The sequence below is a fragment of the Cherax quadricarinatus genome, unplaced genomic scaffold (genome assembly GCF_038502225.1).
Source record: "Cherax quadricarinatus isolate ZL_2023a unplaced genomic scaffold, ASM3850222v1 Contig2059, whole genome shotgun sequence".
Classification (NCBI taxonomy): domain Eukaryota; kingdom Metazoa; phylum Arthropoda; class Malacostraca; order Decapoda; family Parastacidae; genus Cherax; species Cherax quadricarinatus.
In genome coordinates, this window is record NW_027197085.1 from 1 (window position 1) to 19,066 (window position 19,066).

Genomic DNA, 19,066 nt, shown 5'->3' on the forward strand with positions numbered 1-19,066 from the left:
TTGAACAGTCTCGGGCCCCTGACACTTATTGTATTGTCTCTTAACGTGCTAGTGACAACCCTGCTTTTCATTGGGGGGATGTTGCATCGTCTGCCGAGTCTTTTGCTTTCATTATGAGTGATTTTCGTGTGCAAGTTCGGTACTAGTTCATACACCTTTAAAAGGTAAAGTTATATTGCACTATATAGCTCAATCACCCTTATGGCTCTAGGAGTGCCAGATGTTACTGGACACATCCAATGAGGCGGATAATATTTTATTTGGTGCTGGGACGCGGTGGACGCAGGTTCATTACACCGTTCTCTCCACTACCTGTCTGGCTTGCTTATCTAACTTTCAGTTCATTCATCAAAGGTATATGGAACTACAGTTATGTTGAACAACTTTGAGTAAGGTTATAGAGGAAGCATATTGTTGACTCCGTGACCTAGAATCTGGTAGGTAGTCACAAGTCAGTCGTCTTATCTATTTAGACATATTTCGGCCGCAGTGTGATCCGAGAAATAATAATCATTGTTTCTACCAGTACATGATACAACTTATACAGACCATAGCTGACATCAGTGACATACTATAAAGCCCCTGGTTATGCAGAGCATTTCGGGTATCCCCATACTGCATAACCCCAGTCTTCTATACCTTAAGGCACGTGATTGTAATAGAGCAGTGTTGCATAAATTTGTAAAGCAGACAAATATTGCCAATGCAGATTTGACAGAAATCGGAAGAGGAATTCACTAATTATATCGAAACTAATATCCATATTTTGTAAAAAAAAAGGCAAGTGGGGATATACACAGCCCAATTTTAATTCAAGCCTTCCACTGAGGAACACCAGTTTTGAAGCTAAACTGAAGAGGCATTCTCTTACCTTGAAGGGACCAAGAGCCTAAAATACACCGGCATTAGTCTGAGCGTCTGAAGGCGCTCACAAGTTGCCTGGTTGAAGGTAATCGGTTGCAACATTATTGCATGAATAGCTGTACTTCATTTTTTCCAACTCCTTAAAAAAAGCCAATCAGGACCTTCAGAGGCCAGAATAACTCAACCTTTTCTCTTAAGTACGAGTGACCAGCTTTTAAGCAAGGAGGTAAGCAAGTAAACAAATTAATTTGGTTTAGGCTTAGTGTTCTTAACAATTTTTTTTTAACTATGATCTTGAAGGCGCACACATTATAGACAGGTAAAAAGTACAATATATTGATTTAATTTAAAGTAACCTAGTAAAGCACCGTGACTGTTGTGATCAAAGATATTTTACAAAAACTTCTTTCATTAATAAAACTAACACAGTATATGTGGAAAACTATACATTTTTCATGCACGATGCATTCTCTTCCCCTCAAGGGAGGTTCCTAGACGCTGGTGAGGGGCTCTTGATCTAGGGAATTGGATTTGTCTTCCAGCGGCTTTCTATATGTCATTGATGTCAGCTATAGTCTGTATACCTTGTACATGTACTTGTAGTAAATAAAGATATTATTAGAGCCAAAGGTGTTACCACTGAGCCATGAACTATGCTTGACCCAAGGTAGCAGCATCCAAATCTTGGTTTCATTTGCAGATGTCATGGTCACGGTTCATGGCGGTGGGGTTGGTGGTGGTGGTAGTGTCATACAAGGTGAAGGAGATGATGGAGGAGCCTCCACTTCCCCACCTTGAACCTGACCCTTGGTGGGGGCCAGGGGAACCACAGGACGAAGATGTCTCCATCAATCGTTTCAGCATTAACATTTCTGACGAGGTACAGTAGTGTTCACCCCTCAAGGGTTGTTACTGTTAATACAATTATTTAACCAAAGTTACCAGAAAGTCAACCTACATTACCCCCTCCCCTGGCAACTAGCCTGAGTCTGGCTAGTAACAGGCTAGTGTATGCAACCTTCACTTATTTATATGCACACAACTTGCTACCTTAGTCTTACACTTAAGTAGAGCATCAACAGAGGTTTTTTTTATATATATATTTTATTTAAAACATCATAAATTACAAGGTAGTTTAAAATATTAAATACCACAATAATACAGGATCTGGAATAGGTTACGAAGAATTATATCACAAGTACAAGAGAAAAAAATTTGAAACATGCAAAATACATACACACCATTCACTGACACACATTATACAAAATGATAATATATCTGACACATACACACAAAACTGTTGGAGGGGGGAACCCCCCCATGAAAACTCATCTATAAATACACCCACATCATTCACACACGTATTGATCACAGCAGTGATCAAACATAAATTTTTGTAACTTTATATATACATACAACTGTTTATGAGATTTTACTTAAGAACAAAGTCTGGTAATTATCCGTCATTACTCTATAACAAAAATAAGCATTACACAAAATTACATAAGCATATAAAGCATCAACAACTACAAGATTTTTACAGCATACGTTACATCAGCAACGAAACTTAATAACATTACAAAAGTGGTGGAAAACAAATTATGTAAAAACAAATATAAAAGCCATCTAAGAGGAAATAAATTCCCTACAAAATTACAATAAATACTATGAAAATACATACCAGAAAAATTATCTTTGCAAAAACTGGTAGACTAACATGGACACTGACTTCTATAACTCTCTTTTAATCACAAGGACCTAATTTATACAAATCTTGGGTTTATCAAAACCTTTCACACAAAACTTACATGTCAACACAGCACCACGCAGTACATACCTTCCCGACCCTCACATTCCTTCGCCAGTCCTTTACCTCATACACTCTCCCTCCGAAAAACTAATGTCAACCCGCTTATAAAGGAAACCAGTCCTTTACGTATAATTAGCTCGCCAACTGAATGAGGCCATTGACCGTAAGTTTGCAGTAGGTCTCCGGAAAACGTGCCCTCCACTGCCCCCCGTAAATAAGTTTGTTTCTGCAAACCGTTCTATATATGCCCGCCGCAATTGCACTAATCCTAATTCTTCCCCCTCCCGTGTCCCTCATCCCCCAGGAAATATACAGAAAATCCACCACTACATACATAATCGCCCTTCTCTGGAGACCCCGTGTACTTCTAATGTTAAGGCTCACAGGGTCTCTACATTACCCCCACCCATCAACCTAAAAACCTTCGCTAACCACACCCTTTCCTCCCTCAACTCTTCACAGAAATAAACCAAATGAAAAGCTGTTTCCTGTTCTCCACAGTGATCGCAGGTCTGTTCCCTCACCAATCCCATTGAACACAAAACAGCTTTCGATGCTAATATCCCCATTATAAATCTATATACAAACTCCCGTACTCTCGGCATTAACTTAAGCTTTCGAAAGTCATTCCATATCATACCCCAATCATACAAGGGATAAACCGATACCCCCTGTATGATTTCCGGCCTTCTACTCATCGTCACCAAACGCCCCACCCTAAGTTTTTCCACCTCCCTAATCAATAATAATAACCTCAGCATATCCTCGCATTCAATTAATTCTTTTCTGCTCCACCATCTCCACACATCCTCCATCACTTTCCCCACTCTAACCCCTCTTTCCCCCCCCCCCTCCCTAACGAACCTCTGTTTCACATATAAGGCCTTTACCCTCGGCCCCAACACTAAAAGGCCTACTCCTCCACTGCGTACATTCGACATCACAGAGGTTATAGCGAGGAGAAAGGGAACTTACACTAAAGTTACAAACTTTAATATATACGTGGGTAAAAGGTCTAGGGTTTATATATTACATTCGAGATAAGGAATGGTACTATAGCAATAGGAATTTACACTGTATATACGAATATATTAATTTATGAATTTTTCTGTACAAAGAAGAGCATGTTAACTGTACCATCAGGCACGTTATTTTGCATGTATGTTATGTATTATTTCATAGATGTATTAATATGAGTGTAACGAGTAGGCACGAAGGAGGATAAAGACTAATACCCCAAGACATATTCCTTGCCAAGCTGCTGGTGAGGGTGGACGTTTGCTGCACCTCTCTGACCGGCGCAAGTGCTAGCCAGGCTGTCACAATGGTGGTTGGGGTGCACCGCAGAATTAACACTGTTGGCATAGAATTACTGAGAGGTACAATTAATCAAGATTCGGCGTTGACGTTGTTGCCTCTGATTATTCGAGAGACATATGGGATTGAGGATTGCGACCTTTACGGTGTAGCCTTAAATGGAAACTACAGGATGTTCGTAAAACTACTGTCTTCACAGGTGTATGAGGATCTACTCGATCATTATCAGGATGTTGCTATCAAGGTTAATGAGGACATCCTGGTAAAAATGAACGATGTTTCGCGTCAATTTACGTATGTTAAGTTACGAAATGTGCCTTTCGAGGCGAATGAAGCTGATCTACGTAGTGTGTTTGGAAGGTTTGGAACTATACACGTAGCTCAACAAGGCAAGTGGACGGCAGGGGCTTGTGAGGGTTATCCGGAAGGCAGTTTTAGCCTGAAGATGACTCTGAGGCAACCAATGCCTTCGTATGTGTTCTAAGACGAATTAGGACACAAATACTTGTAACTTACGCTGGACAACGTAGAACTTGTAGACTGTGTGATGGTTATGATCACACAGGAACGCAGGAGGGAGAGATATATCATAATCTACACTTGGAAAATCTTGGAGGGAATGGTCCCAAATCTGCACACAGAAATCACTCCCTACGAAAGTAAAAGACTGGGCAGGCGATGCAAAATGCCGCCAATAAAAAGTAGGGGCGCCATTGGTACACTAAGAGAAAACACCATAAGTGTCCGGGGCCCAAAACTGTTCAACAGCCTCCCATCAAGCATTAGGGGAATTGCCAATAAACCCCTGGCTGCCTTCAAGAGAGAGCTGGACAGATACCTAAAGTCAGTGCCGGATCAGCCGGGCTGTGGCTCGTACGTCGGACTGCGTGCGGCCAGCAGTAACAGCCTAGTTGATCAGGCCCTGATCCATCGGGAGGCCTGGTCGTGGACCGGGCCGCGGGGGCGTTGATCCCCGGAATAACCTCCAGGTAACCTCCAGGTAACATAGCGGCTGAATGTGTGAGGCGGAGGACAGACCAGGGAAAACCAAGGAGTGACATTTCGAGGCGAGGATCTATGGTAACTGATCAGAACCGCCAGGATGGACGTAGGCGTGGTCGGTTGTGGAGTGAGGAAGTGGAGGAAAGGCAATGTGAGGTGGAGCCTGAGGGTGCTGTAGAGAAGTTGAGTGCGTCTGCAAAGGGTGTGACGCACGAGGCGGACAAGGACATAACAGTTAGTTAGTTTAATATGTTTATTATGCACCCCATACCCATCCTGTGGGCGGTAGTCAAAAGATTACAGAGGTACATAATTGGTCCAGGGACTGGACTCCAAAGTTTTGATAGCTGAGCAAGTTACAGAGGTAATGAATTCACAATTTACAAAGGTAATGAACTCACAATTTACAAAGGTAATGAACTCCAGGTAGGTCTAGTCACAATCATGACAAGTTACAAAGGTATTTACAGATTGCAGAGGTACGTAATGGGTCCAGGGACTGGGCCCCAAAGTTTTGATGGCTGAACTAGGTACAAAGGTAATGAACTTACAAGTTACAAAGGTAATGAATACTGTAAGAATGGTTACTTACATTTATACACGGTTACAATCATGAACAAATTATAGAGTAATGAGCAATTCACACTTCCACACCCGGTCACAACTGTAGTGAGTTATTGGTGCAAATATTGATTGTTGAGACACACACACACACACACACACACATACAAATTCATACACACACACACACACACACACACACATACACACACACACACATAAACACACATAAACACACACACACATAAACACACACACACACACACACACACACAAACACACACACACACACACACACACATAAACACACACACACACACACACACACACACACACACACACACACACACACACACACACACACACACACATACACAAACTCATACACACACACGCGCACACACTCATACACACACACACACTCATACACACACACACTCATACACATAAAATGATGTGGAAATTGACGTAGTGTTTGAGACAGTTTTGCAGATGTTCCCTAACTCGGAGGAAACCTTAATAGAGGAAAAGATGGGAGAACAGGTCCCGGGACAAAGGGAAGATGATTGCGGGCCTGGAGGAAGGAATGAAATGTCGGTTTTGACAAGTAGTGAGAAGGGGAATGAGGTGATAGAGGTGCACAATGAGGAAGGTCAGGAGACAAGCATGGTGGAAGAGGAAGTGTCGAGGAAGCGGGCAGCAGTCACATCTGACTCGGATGACGTCCTCACTCCAGCACAAAGACCAGGGAAAAAGGCAGGGATTGAAGGTGTGTGTAGAGGCAAAGAGAAAAAGAAATGCCAGCAAGGGGTTAGGAGTGGAGGGGATGGGGTGAGTGCCAAGGACGGTGTGTATGGGGCTACAGGACAGTGGAAAAATGAGGTGGGGAAACGTGGGTGGAAAATGTAAGCAGGCCTAAGGTGTATGACAATTAATGTTAATGGTTTATGTACTAGTGGTAAGTGTGTATGGTTGAGAGGACTGCTGTATCGTTACAAGGTAAACGTTGCTTTTATACAAGAGCATAACATGAAAGCGGGAAAATTGCTAGAGGTGAATGGATATTGGGCTTTTGTAATGCCAATGACACGTTTAAAAGGCAGAGTAGGTGTTTTAATTCGTGAGGCAAGTTCGTTTGTTTTGCAGCGGTTTGAAGGGGGGGGGGTGAGGGAAGACTAATGAGAGTGGACGGGTTGTGGATGCGTGAACGCGTGTCTTTTGTTGGAGTGTATGCTCCGGCGGAGAACGATGTGAGGGTAAAATCGGCATTTGTAAGGGATGATCTGGTGTATTTCTTGAGAGCGCTACCCAGGGTTGCATTGATTGGGGAGAGATTGGAATTATATAATAAGATTTAATGTGAAGCCAGAGGGGGCGGGATATTTCTCAAGCGTGTTGAGAGATTTGTGTAGAGATATTGGGGTACGAGATGCATTTTGGGGTGGAATAGGTGAAGTGCAACATACGTATGTAAGGAGGGATTACGCAGCTAGATTGGATAGGATTTATATAACGCAAGGGGTTTCAGTAGTCTTTTAACACCATAGAAGCAATTTATTCCGATCACAGGGCAGTAGTGGTGGGGGGTGGCATGGGATTCGTTAGTGAAATGGTTTGAAAGCTACTGGAAATTAAACACTCGACTCCTTGAGGATGAGGAAGTGGAGGTGGGGTTTGCTTCGTTGTGGAGGAAGCTAAGTGAGGAGGCAAAAAGGGTTGATAATGTTGTACGTTGGTGGGACAGTGTGGCCAAGGAGAGGATTCGTAGGTTTTACGTGGGTGAGGGGAAGCATATAAATCAACTGAAGTATGGATTAACAAATTATTTGGAAAGTAGATTAGGATACTATCATGAGCAAGGAGTGGTGGGAGGGGTATTCCAAACAGAGGCAATGGATGATCTGAAGAGAAGGTTAAGAGAGGTGCAGGAGGAGAGATTTCATGCGGTGAGGGTGCAGGCGGGAGTGGAGGAAGTGCTTTCGGGGGATAAACCATCAGCATGTGTGTTGCGGAGACAACAGCAGAGGCGGACAGCGACCACGATAGCGGATTTGGAAGTGCACTCTGAGGTGAAAGGTTTTAGGGAGGGGCAGGTGTTAAAAACAACGGAGGAGATGAGTATGTTCGCGGATGAGTGGTATGGGCAATATTGGAAAAGTAAAGGGGTAAATAGGGAGGATCTTGATGGGGTGTGGTGTAGTGCCCGTAGCTCTGGGGAGAAAGGACAGGGAAGCTTTGGGTGGTGATATTAAAGAGGGGGAGATATAGAGAGGGCTTGTAGACATGCGCAGGGGCAAAGCACCAGGTATTGATGGACTACCAAGTGAATTTTACTTAAAAAATTGGGATCTGTTAAGGGTTTTTTTAGTAACACTGTTCAGTAGAATGAAAGAGGGGGAGAATTGGGCGAGATGCAAAGTACAGGGGTTGTTGTGCTTGTGCCTAAGGGTAAGGTGCAGAGTACACTTAAGGATTACAGGGCGATTACTCTCATGTGTGCGGACTATAAATTGTTTGCAAAGGTTTTGGGGAATAGGTTAAAATGTGTAGTGGGAAGAGTAGTTTCAGAAGGTCAACTAGGGTTGCCGGGACGGTCGATGGTGATGGGGCACAGAATACTTAAGGGGTTTGTTGAGAGTTTTGAGGGAACGCAGGAATAGAAAGGGGGGGGTATGGTGGCGATTGATTGGCAGGGTGCTTATGATCAGGTGAAAAGGGAGGGTTTACGACAGATCCTTAGCAAACAAGGTTTTGGGGATGCGATTGTGGGGTGGTTTGAAATGTTGCATAAAGGGGCAAAAGCAAGAATTCAGATCAATGGATGTGTGGGGGGTGTGGTGAACATGGATCGGGGCTTGAGGCAGGGATGCTCACTATAGAAGTAATTATTTGCATGTGTGCAAGATCCATTCTATAGGTTGGTAGAGACCAGAGTGTGTGGGGGGAGGGACCGAGGGAGGGCTCGATTAGGCATCATGTGGTAGGTTATGTGGATGACACCACACTCCTAGTCCAGAAGGAAACAAGGTTGAGAGAGCTGGGATGGGTGGTTTGCATGTTCAGAGAGGCGACAGGAATGACGGTAAACATTGAGAAAACTAAGATCATGGGGCTGGGGGCATGGAGAGACAGAGTTGATTGGGACTGTGACGTGGTGAGAAGGCAGGAAGGGCAGTTATTAATATGTGGCATTTTGTATGGGGAGACCATACGGGAGGCTAGGGAGGAGAATTTGTTGAGAGTGGTGGGACGCGTGGAACGTGGGTTGGGGATGTTACGGCCTTATCACTTGACATTATTGCAACGGGCGATTGTTATTAATGTATTGCTGTACAGTAAGGTATGGTATGTAGCAGCAGTTTTTTCCGTTGCTGAGAGCTGATATTACTCACATCCTTAGAAGTGTTTTTAGGTTCTTATGGGGCTCAGGATGTGAATGGATGAAGAGGGAGGTGGTGACTTTGCCGGTGAGGAAGGGAGGTTTAGGTTTGTTGGACCTGGGGAGGAGGGTGAAATGCATTTTTATCAGGTGAGAGTGAAAAAGACTTGGGGGGACAGAGGGGGCCAAACATGCAACGGTTGCATGACATTTTGAAGGGAATGTATGGAGGTGGGGAATAGAGGGAGTGTGAGAATTTGTTGAGGGCACTTTTGTGGGGGTGTGAGCCAGAGAAATTACAGGTGAGGGATTTATATCGAATATTGAGGGTAGAGGAGATGGCCCCAGTTGAGGGGCTGTTCCCAATGTATGCATGGGGTGCTGTATGGAGTCTGTTCGGTAAACTAAAGCTAGGGCCCAGAGTGTGAGAGATCATGTTTAAATTTTTACACGGGATTCTGCCTACTGGATCAGTCCTCAGAAATAGACATAGAGGAGGGTTGGTGTGGGTTATGTGGGGAGCTGGAGACGGCTTACCACGTGGTATACTTTTGCGAGTATTTGGGGAGTGTGAGGGAATGGCTGGGGAAAGTGGTCAGGAGGATAGGAGGACCTGGGGTGTCGGTGTTGAGAGCACTAAGCCTTGATATAGGGGGGTAGGGGAGAATGTAGCACGGGGAGTCGCTTATATAATGGTAGATTTCGTGTACATATCGTGGGGAATGAGAGGGATGGGTAATGGGGAGGTGAGAAAACGAGTTTTAGCGAGGACTTTTTGTAGGACAAGGAATAGGAATCGGGAAATTTATGGGAGAAGATGGGAGGGAGATTTCACAGAGGGTTACAGGTCCATCACTGTGGGGGAGTTGTTAGTGTTGTGAAGGGGGGGGAAGTGGGTTCAGATTGTCGTGTAAAGAGTTCGATAAAAGGGGGGGGGGTAACAAACGGGCTTGCCAAACGAAAGATGTTGGTGGAAGAAGGTTTGGCGTGCATGTGTGTGGGTGAGGGAGAGGTGCAAGTGAGAATGATTGTGTGTAATTGGGATGTGCATGGGAGTGCTAACCAAGTTCAGGCGTTCTTTGTGTTAATTAATATTTGTCAATTAATGCCTTCTGAAGAAGGGCCTTTGTAGTAACATATAATATTAGAAGCCTGGGAACGCTGCATGGGACAGCAAACAAAATAGGATTTGCCTCCCGTTGTACAATAACTCAGGTATGATATCAATGGTTCTTACGGTTCTGTTAATATTATGGAACGTACAACACATCTTGTGGTCCTAGCATATGCAACAATGTGGGGATGTCCAGAGGGGTAGTATAGATGGGAGGGGGGTGGGAGGGGGATGGGAGGGGGGTGGGAGGGGGGTGGGAGGGAGCAACATGATTGAGACCATGTTGAGAGGGATAAAATTAATTAATATGTATGGTGAGGGCTTAAAAAAAAATTTTCTTCCTGTGAGGTTAGGCACTCGGTAAAATGATGGCAGTTTGTTATGATGTGGACGGATCTTGTTACTGTAATTTGACTACAGGAAATTCTTTATAACCAATGTTAGAAATCAAACTGTTACATGTTTACATAATGTACTTATTGCATTTGCAGTTTGTTTTGTAAGCCGTGAGGCAGTTATAACCTTTACCATTTTAAGGGTTAGGAACAAATGTACCATTGTAGTGTATGCTTCATATTCTTACGTGTTGTAAAATTCATACTTTTGGATAGCATTATAGAGGTCTTAGGGTTACCTTAATTTATTGTGCACTCTTGTGGTTCTAATTTTATGTTGTACTTCTCAGATAGGGGGAGGTTCTGTCTGGGGTAGGGGGGTCGGTCTAGGGTAGGGGGGGTCGGTCTAGGGTAGGGGGGGTTTAGTTTGCAGGGTTACCGTATGAAACATACTGTGCTCTTTTGAGTTAGTACCTTATGACGTTAAGTCATAGTAAAGAATATCTTGTTTTACCTTTGATGTAGTTTGTACGGAAGTATGTATCAATACTCTCCTTAATTTGGTTATTGTTTGTGTTTTCATTAGATACTTTTTGTTACATGATGTATAATTTTTATGTATTTGTATGTGGTCATATCTGACATAGACAAGGATGTCAGCCACAGCACCGTGTCTTCCTTTGCAGATGACACCCGAATCTGCATGACAGTGTCTTCCATTGCAGACACTGCAAGGCTCCAGGCGGACATCAACCAAATCTTTCAGTGGGCTGCAGAAAACAATATGAAGTTCAACGATGAGAAATTTCAATTACTCAGATATGGTAAACACGAGGAAATTAAATCTTCATCAGAGTACAAAACAAATTCTGGCCACAAAATAGAGCGAAACACCAACGTCAAAGACCTGGGAGTGATCATGTCGGAGGATCTCACCTTCAAGGACCATAACATTGTATCAATCGCATCTGCTAGAAAAATGACAGGATGGATAATGAGAACCTTCAAAACTAGGGAGGCCAAGCCCATGATGACACTCTTCAGGTCACTTGTTCTATCTAGGCTGGAATATTGCTGCACACTAACAGCACCTTTCAAGGCAGGTGAAATTGCTGACCTAGAAAATGTACAGAGAACCTTCACGGCGCGCATAACGGAGATAAAACACCTCAATTACTGGGAGCGCTTGAGGTTCCTGAACCTGTATTCCCTGGAACGCAGGCGGGAGAGATACATGATTATATACACCTGGAAAATCCTAGAGGGACTAGTACCGAACTTGCACACGAAAATCACTCACTACGAAAGCAAAAGACTTGGCAGACGATGCAACATCCCCCCAATGAAAAGCAGGGGTGTCACTAGCACGTTAAGAGACCATACAATAAGTGTCAGGGGCCCGAGACTGTTCAACTGCCTCCCAGCATACATAAGGGGGATTACCAACAGACCCCTGGCAGTCTTCAAGCTGGCACTGGACAAGCACCTAAAGTCGGTTCCTGACCAGCCGGGCTGTGGCTCGTACGTTGGTTTGCGTGCAGCCAGCAGTAACAGCCTGGTTGATCAGGCTCTGATCCACCAGGAGGCCTGGTCACAGACCGGGCCGCGGGGGCGTTGACCCCCGGAACTCTCTCCAGGTAAACTCCAGGTAGGATCAGGATCTGATCAACCAGGCTGTTACTGCTGGCCGCACGAAAACTGACGTACGAACCACAGCCTGGTTCAGGTCAGGTACTGACTTGAGGTGCTTGTCCAGTGCCTTCAAGACAGCCAGGGGTCTATTGGTAATCCCTCTTATATACGCTGGGAGGCAGTTGCTACCAACGACAGTGACAAATCTCCCACCATGGATCAACATAGTTGAGCGAGTGTAACAAATTCTAGAACGGAAAAAACAATTACAGCAGTTTTTCCTTGCATGGAAACTGTGGAGGAACCGAATACATCCTACCTACCACAGCTCGGTTGGTAGTGCACTCATCTCACACACTGAGGTTCATGGTTCGATCTCCAGTACGGGTGGAAATGTTTAGGAGTGTTTTGTTAAGACACCTGCTGTACCTGTTTACTTAGCAGTAAATAGGTACCTGGGTGTTAGTTGACTGGTGTGGGTGGCATCCTGGGGACAAAACCTAATTTGTCCAAAATTCTCAGCATAACAAGAGGCTTTATATACAGTAGTGCATCATTGATGTCAACTATGGTCTGTATAAGTTATATCATGTACTTGTAAAAATAAAGATTATTATTATTATTATTATTCGAGTATCTAAATATAAAATAATACTATAATACATAATATTTTCGTTTTAGCTATTAAATAAATAACTTGCATTACAATATTTAATTATACATATAATAATGTACAAAATACCTGATGCCTATTAAATTTAGCTGTAGAGGCATCCCAAGAGCAGTATATTCATGCTGCCAAGGGGCTCTTGATCCAAGGATCAATAGCCAGATTAACTCTTGTTACCCTGGCATTGTACGACTCCTGTGAATTCGTCATATCCTAGTGGATAAATAATTGATTTTTTTTTTGTGAAGGGGAGAGATTTGGGGCGATTTTATAAAATGACTGCCAATATTCTTAGAGTTATTGCTAGTGTGTAATATAAATGTTAGCTGACAGGGTTGATATGCTGTGGTTGCTTATGTCTGATTCTGGTAACTCGTATCGGATGTTGGTAGCTCATCACAGATGTTAGAAGCTCATCACATGTTGATAGTTCATCACAGATGCTGATAGACCATCATGATGCTGGTAGTTCATGCCAGAAGCTGGTAGCTCATCACAGATGTTGGTAGCTCATCACATGTTAGTAGCATATCACAGACGTTGGTAGCTCATCACAGATGTTGGTAGCTCATCACAGATGTTAGTAGCACATCACAGACGTTGGTAGCTCATCACAGATGTTGGTAGCTCATCACAGATGTTGGTAGCTCATCACAGATGTTGGTAGCTCATCACAGATGTTGGTAGCTCATCACAGATGTGGATAGTTCATCACAGATGCTGATAGCCCATCATAATGCTCGTAGCTCATGCCAGATGCTGGTAGCTCATGTCAGATAGCAGTAGCTCACTGAAGATAACAGCAACTCTCAGCAGCTGCCAGTAGGTCACTGCAGTGTAGCAGGTCACTGCAAATTACAGTAGATCACTGCAGTGTCAGCAAGTCACTGCTGGCTAAGTTATACTTAACACTCACAAACCCCAGACTACACACAGTTTAATTAAGTTACAAATTTGGATGAGGTTTGACTAGGTTATATTTTATCAGGTAAGATAAAGCTCGTATCATTCTTGTCTTGTGATGTGTCAAATAGTCTGAAGTGTTTCTACTTGAAATAAATGTAGTACTTTCCACCACAGGACTTGCGAGATTTTAAGGCTCGCCTGGCACTGCCTCTGAGACTGACTCCAGCTCTGGAAGGTGCCAATTTCACATATGGTATGAACTCTGACACCTTGCAAAAAATTGTGAAGTATTGGAGGGAGAAATACGACTGGAGGGAGAGAGAGGCAAGACTCAACTCTTACCCCCATTACAAGTATGGATAGACCTTACCTTTGATATACCTTTGAGTTCCGAGGTTTTTTTTTTTTTTTACTCCTGGAGCCCGGCCATGAGCCAGGCTCCTCTGGTACATGCCTGGTCAGCCAGGATGTTGCTGTTGGTGGCCCGCAGCCCCACATATCCATCACAACCTGGTTGACCTGGCACCTGGTCAAGATACTTGGCAGTATAACTATTGTTAAATTATTGTATATTGTACAGAACTATCACTTAATATGCATTAGTACTTAAAATCACGTATTAGCACTTGCATAATTATAGCATATACACAAGTACTTGACAGGGAAAACCAGATCTTGCTATATCTGGGGCCACTCGGCAATCTTTATTATGAAACGTTTCGCCTACACAGTAGGCTTCTTCAGTCAAGTACAGAAAAGTTGATAGAAGCAGAAGATACTTGAAGACGATGTAATCATATTGTTTCATACTATGGAACAATGCTCTTCTCCAGACTGAGGGACTGACCACCTCAAAACTTTAAGGGTGATGGACTGATTACATCGTCTTCAAGTATCTTCTGCTTCTATCAACTTTTCTGTACTTGACTGAAGAAGCCTACTGTGTAGGCGAAACGTTTCATAATAAAGATACCTAACCGTTGCATATGTGTCTTACCTAACAATCTGTCGGTATTTTATACCATTATAATGTGCAGTACGTGTTTATCTGTTACATCTCTAACACTTGTGTTATTGTGAAAAAAAAAATTACCATATCACTCGCGTGTTTTTGTACGAAAATGATTGTAAAAGGTGGATGCTGTATATGAGATGACGCATTATTCCATTCAGTGCTGTACTGTAACTACATATCATACACAATATAGGCAGTGGTTGTGGGTAATAGAGAAAACTGCATATAAACCGCATTGGCTAGGCTAGCCCTTGCGGGTAGCAATATATGGCTTCCACGTCACTTAGGCTTACACTATACATTGGTCACTTGACTGTTCAGAGTACTGTATAGGGCAGACACTCATCAATAGTAAAGAAAAATGAATTTTATGGAATAACACCCATATTGGGACAATCTTGAGCTCTTGACCTAGCTAAAGTGGCATGAAAATTAAAAGTACAAGCAGAGAGGATTTCGTATTAGACTAACAAAAGTGAAACACATGACAGTAAAGCCCCTCATGGAAGGTTCATTCATGTTGGTGAGGGGCTCTTGATTTAAGGAATTGGATCTGTGCTCCAGTTCCCCGAATTAAGCCTGAATGCCTTCCACATCCCCCCTCCCCTGGGCGCTGTATAATCCTCCGGGTTTAGCGCTTCCCCTTGATTATAATAATAATAATAATAATAATAATAATAATAATAATAATAATAATAATAATGACAGTAAAGCGCTGAATATTTATTTCAGTATTTATTAACTTGAAGCACAGTGTGTTTCAAAATAGTGATTATGTTCAGGATTGCTCGACCATTTTATCACTGATTGCACAACATTTTCTTAAATTTCAGGACCCGTATAGAAGGGTTAGACATCCACTTCATGCGTGCAGATTCTAAGATTGGCAGTGCCAAAAATGTCAAGGCAGTGCCACTACTGCTGATCCATGGGTGGCCAGACTCCATCGTCGGCTTCCTCGACATACTGCCTCTTCTTACTCACCCACAGGAAGGAAGTAATGTTGTATTTGACGTCATCTGCCCTTCCATCCCGGGCTTTGGCTTCTCTCAGAGCTCCTCCAAACAAGGTGCTGCATCTGAATGTAATCTGCAAATATTACATAAAAATTTCTGTAGGATTGTCAGTAATGTTGCACACTAGCAGCTATGTGCACCCCATAGAAGATTAGTACGAAGTCAGCATTGGTTCATTAATGTATATTTACAGTATGTGTACATCTAATAGTATGTACATATAATACTGTGCTTGGATATTTTGTGCCTATTTATATATGCTCTACTAAGGATCATAATTCTGAGTTGTATCGCTTTGCAGACATTTTTCTAATGATGACAAAACTCAAATTTGTTTTGAAATAAATTATTAAATACAGGTTTTAGCCACATTGAGACGAGTCAAGTGTTGGTGAAGTTGATGCAACGTCTGGGTTATGAGCAGTTCTACGTGCAGGGAGGTGACTGGGGCGCTCGTATTGCTACCAACATGGCCATTATGTACCCTCAACGGTGAGTGCCCCAACATTACAATACTGATTTTTTCATATATAACTCAATAGGTTGACAGTGTGGTATACACCTTGGTAACTGATACACAGATTGGTTTCAAAAGATACGTGAGAAAATACTAGGACATTTATCAGAAACAAAAAACTTTAAATGTTTTATACTAGGATAATTACTTCTCCTTTTTGTCTCATAAACACGTAAGATGATTTATAAATATTGCAAGTAATACTAACATCGGGTATACACTGCATGTGTATAAAATTCATACTTTTAATTCTGTGGGGAAGTAGGACAGAATCCTTCCCCAGTAAGCAATGCATGACTTAGCAGTTAAAGTGCTGGAAGCAAGGAACTAGTATACCTGGAGAGGGTTTCGGGGATCAGCGCCCCCGCGGCCCGGTCTGTGACCAGGCCTCACGGTAGATCAACCAGGCTGTTACTGCTGGGCCCCTTCTGTATCTTTACTTAGACAAAGAATGTACTTTGGTGCAGTACGCCTGGAGCATGTAATTCGAACCTGCTAGTTGTAAATAGATGATGGTGATGTTTGTTTTTTGGGTCACATGACCTTGGTGGGTGGCGACTGATGTACAATATACATAAATAATGTATACAACTATATTAGCGGGACTTAAGAGTCCTGAAGTACTCAGCAGGAGGGGTGGGGAAGGGAGGATGTTGCAGTCAGAGGTTAATCTTAACTGTGATGTCAGCACACCTCTGGCAAGGCAGTGATTCAGTAAATAAGGAGTTACCTTCTTCGGGTCACCCGACCTTGCCGGAAGACAGCCGTTAACATTATATTATATATTATATATATGTTTAATACGTCGGCCGTTTCCCACCGAGACAGGGTGACCCAAAAAGAAAAAAAAAAACTTTCATCATTCAACACTTTCACCATCACGCATACATAATCACTGTCTTTGTAGAGGCGCTCAGATACGACAGTTTAGATGTCCCCCCAAACTGTCAGTATGCCAAACCCCCTCCTTTAAAATGCAGGCATTGTACTTCCCACTTCCAGGACTCGAGTCAAGTTAACCGGTTTCTCTGAATCCCTTCACAAAATATTACCCTGCTCACACTCCAACAGCTCGTTAGGTCCTAAACACCATTCGTCTCCTTTCACTTATATCTAACTTGCTCACGCACGCTTAGACATTTTTAAGGTTTTCCTAGGCCTAGGGAATTTACACACATGTTAACTATGTATGATAATTTATGTAACTATTTGTGTACCTATACTTAAATAAACTTAAATGTGGCTGCTGGCCACACACTACATCGGTTTGCATGCGGCCAACAGTAGCAGCCTGGTTGATCAGGCCCTGATCCACCGCGAAGCCTGGTCACACCGGGTCTCGGGGGCATTGACCCCCGAAACCCTCTCCAGGTATGTTCCAGGTTAAATTCACTCTTTAAACATTTTTAATTATTTTTTTAATCTGATTTATTTTTCCCCCAGTATTTTAGGGGTACATGTGAACACGTTTTATGTCAGTACTCCTGGTCTGACATTCAGAATCAAAATGTTGCTGGGAGCCTTCCTGCCTGCAGGAGTAGTGGTCGCCAAGGAAGACCAGAACAAATTGTACCCGCTGTCAAATCTTTTCTCCATGGTGCTCATGGAAACTGGCTACATGCACTTGCAGGCCACCAAACCTGACACTATTGGTTAGTACTGTCACCTTTATTGTTTTACGAAAGTTCTGTTATCCATCGCATCTGTATTGTTTGTCTTCAACTGAAGATCTGCATGAAATGTTGATCTTCAGTTGATTATCACAAGAAACTGAAATATTCGTATTACCTTCAGTGAAGATAAAATGAAGTGGATGTAGCAGTAGTGAATAAGGGAGCTGGAGTGTACTATGTTCTATATCTGTGTATTTTTTGACTTTCACTCTTTTATCTGAATTAGATATAGATGATCTTTGCCTCGTTAAAAACAAATGTATATGCAGTAATATAATCTTTTGCACTACAGCAGTTGTTTCCAACCAAGGTATGACCCAGAGAAGGAAACACATTTACCATCATTAATGTAGTAGCTGTCTTGCCAGGAGTATATGGACATCAGAATTCAAATGATTCACTGAGCCACAGGGCCGTGCAGTTCTCTTGGTGTCTGGGTCATGATGGAGTTCCAGGTAATGACCATACAGATGCGGAGGTAAATACTGCTATATCTATCATTCTGTGTAGCAGACTTGCTTCACAAGGGCCCTTGGATCCAGCTGTGTTCTAGGGAAATATTGGGTCCTGCAGACAACAGCAGGTTATATAGCGGCTCAGCAAGGTGTGGGAGTTTGGTTCTCCTCTTTCTACAATAATAGTTACTATGAGATGATTCTCTGTAGATAAGTATAGGTCACAGTGACCTTACATAGTCACCTGCTGGTGGGTGATCTTGCCCCTTCGACACTTTACAACCACCACCACTTACCTAATACAGTATCACTACCACTATTTAACTAATCCCTTCACTTGGTGAATTCATTTAGATTCCTGTAAGCCACCACCACAACTTTATTTTGTCTTCATATACACAGGTGCAGCACTGAACCAGAATCCAGTGAGTCTTGCAGCATATATCTTAGAAAAGTTCAGCATCTGGACTCATAGAGACAATCGTCACAAGCCTGATGGTGGACTCCTTCACGGTGACTTTCCAATATCTCTAGATAATTTGTTGGATAATATCTGCATTTATTGGTATGTGTAATTACTCGATCAATGTTGACTCATTATAAATTCTTAATCAGTCCTGTTTCCCATGTCCATTGGACGAGAGGTGGAAGTAAATTATAGTGTAAAGAGGGTTAAAAAGGTTAAATAATCTCCCATTTTTGTATAATTCTTCTATCAAAAGCTGGTTAAAAATTGTAATATATGCTTTATCTATATGCAAAGTACTCTGCAAGAAAAAAAAATGACTGTAAATTAGAAC

General features: G+C 42.7%; 1 protein-coding gene across 3 annotated transcripts in view; it reads left to right on the forward strand.

Moving 5' to 3' along the window:
- Positions 1–207: 207 nt before the first annotated feature.
- The window catches only part of LOC128698552 (juvenile hormone epoxide hydrolase 1), a 52,071-nt gene continuing 33,212 nt past the window's right edge, over positions 208–19,066 (forward strand). Inside the window, exons 1-7 of one of the 3 annotated variants that reach the window (XM_070081248.1) lie at positions 208–354; positions 1,565–1,744; positions 13,765–13,943; positions 15,439–15,674; positions 15,981–16,113; positions 17,582–17,790; positions 18,669–18,831. In XM_070081248.1, the coding sequence (XP_069937349.1) occupies positions 1,565–1,744; positions 13,765–13,943; positions 15,439–15,674; positions 15,981–16,113; positions 17,582–17,790; positions 18,669–18,831 (1,100 nt within the window). In that variant the 5' untranslated portion in view covers positions 208–354. The remainder of the gene's footprint in view (positions 355–1,564; positions 1,745–13,764; positions 13,944–15,438; positions 15,675–15,980; positions 16,114–17,581; positions 17,791–18,668; positions 18,832–19,066) is intronic. The other 2 variants (XM_070081247.1, XM_070081249.1) reach the window with 2 other exon arrangements.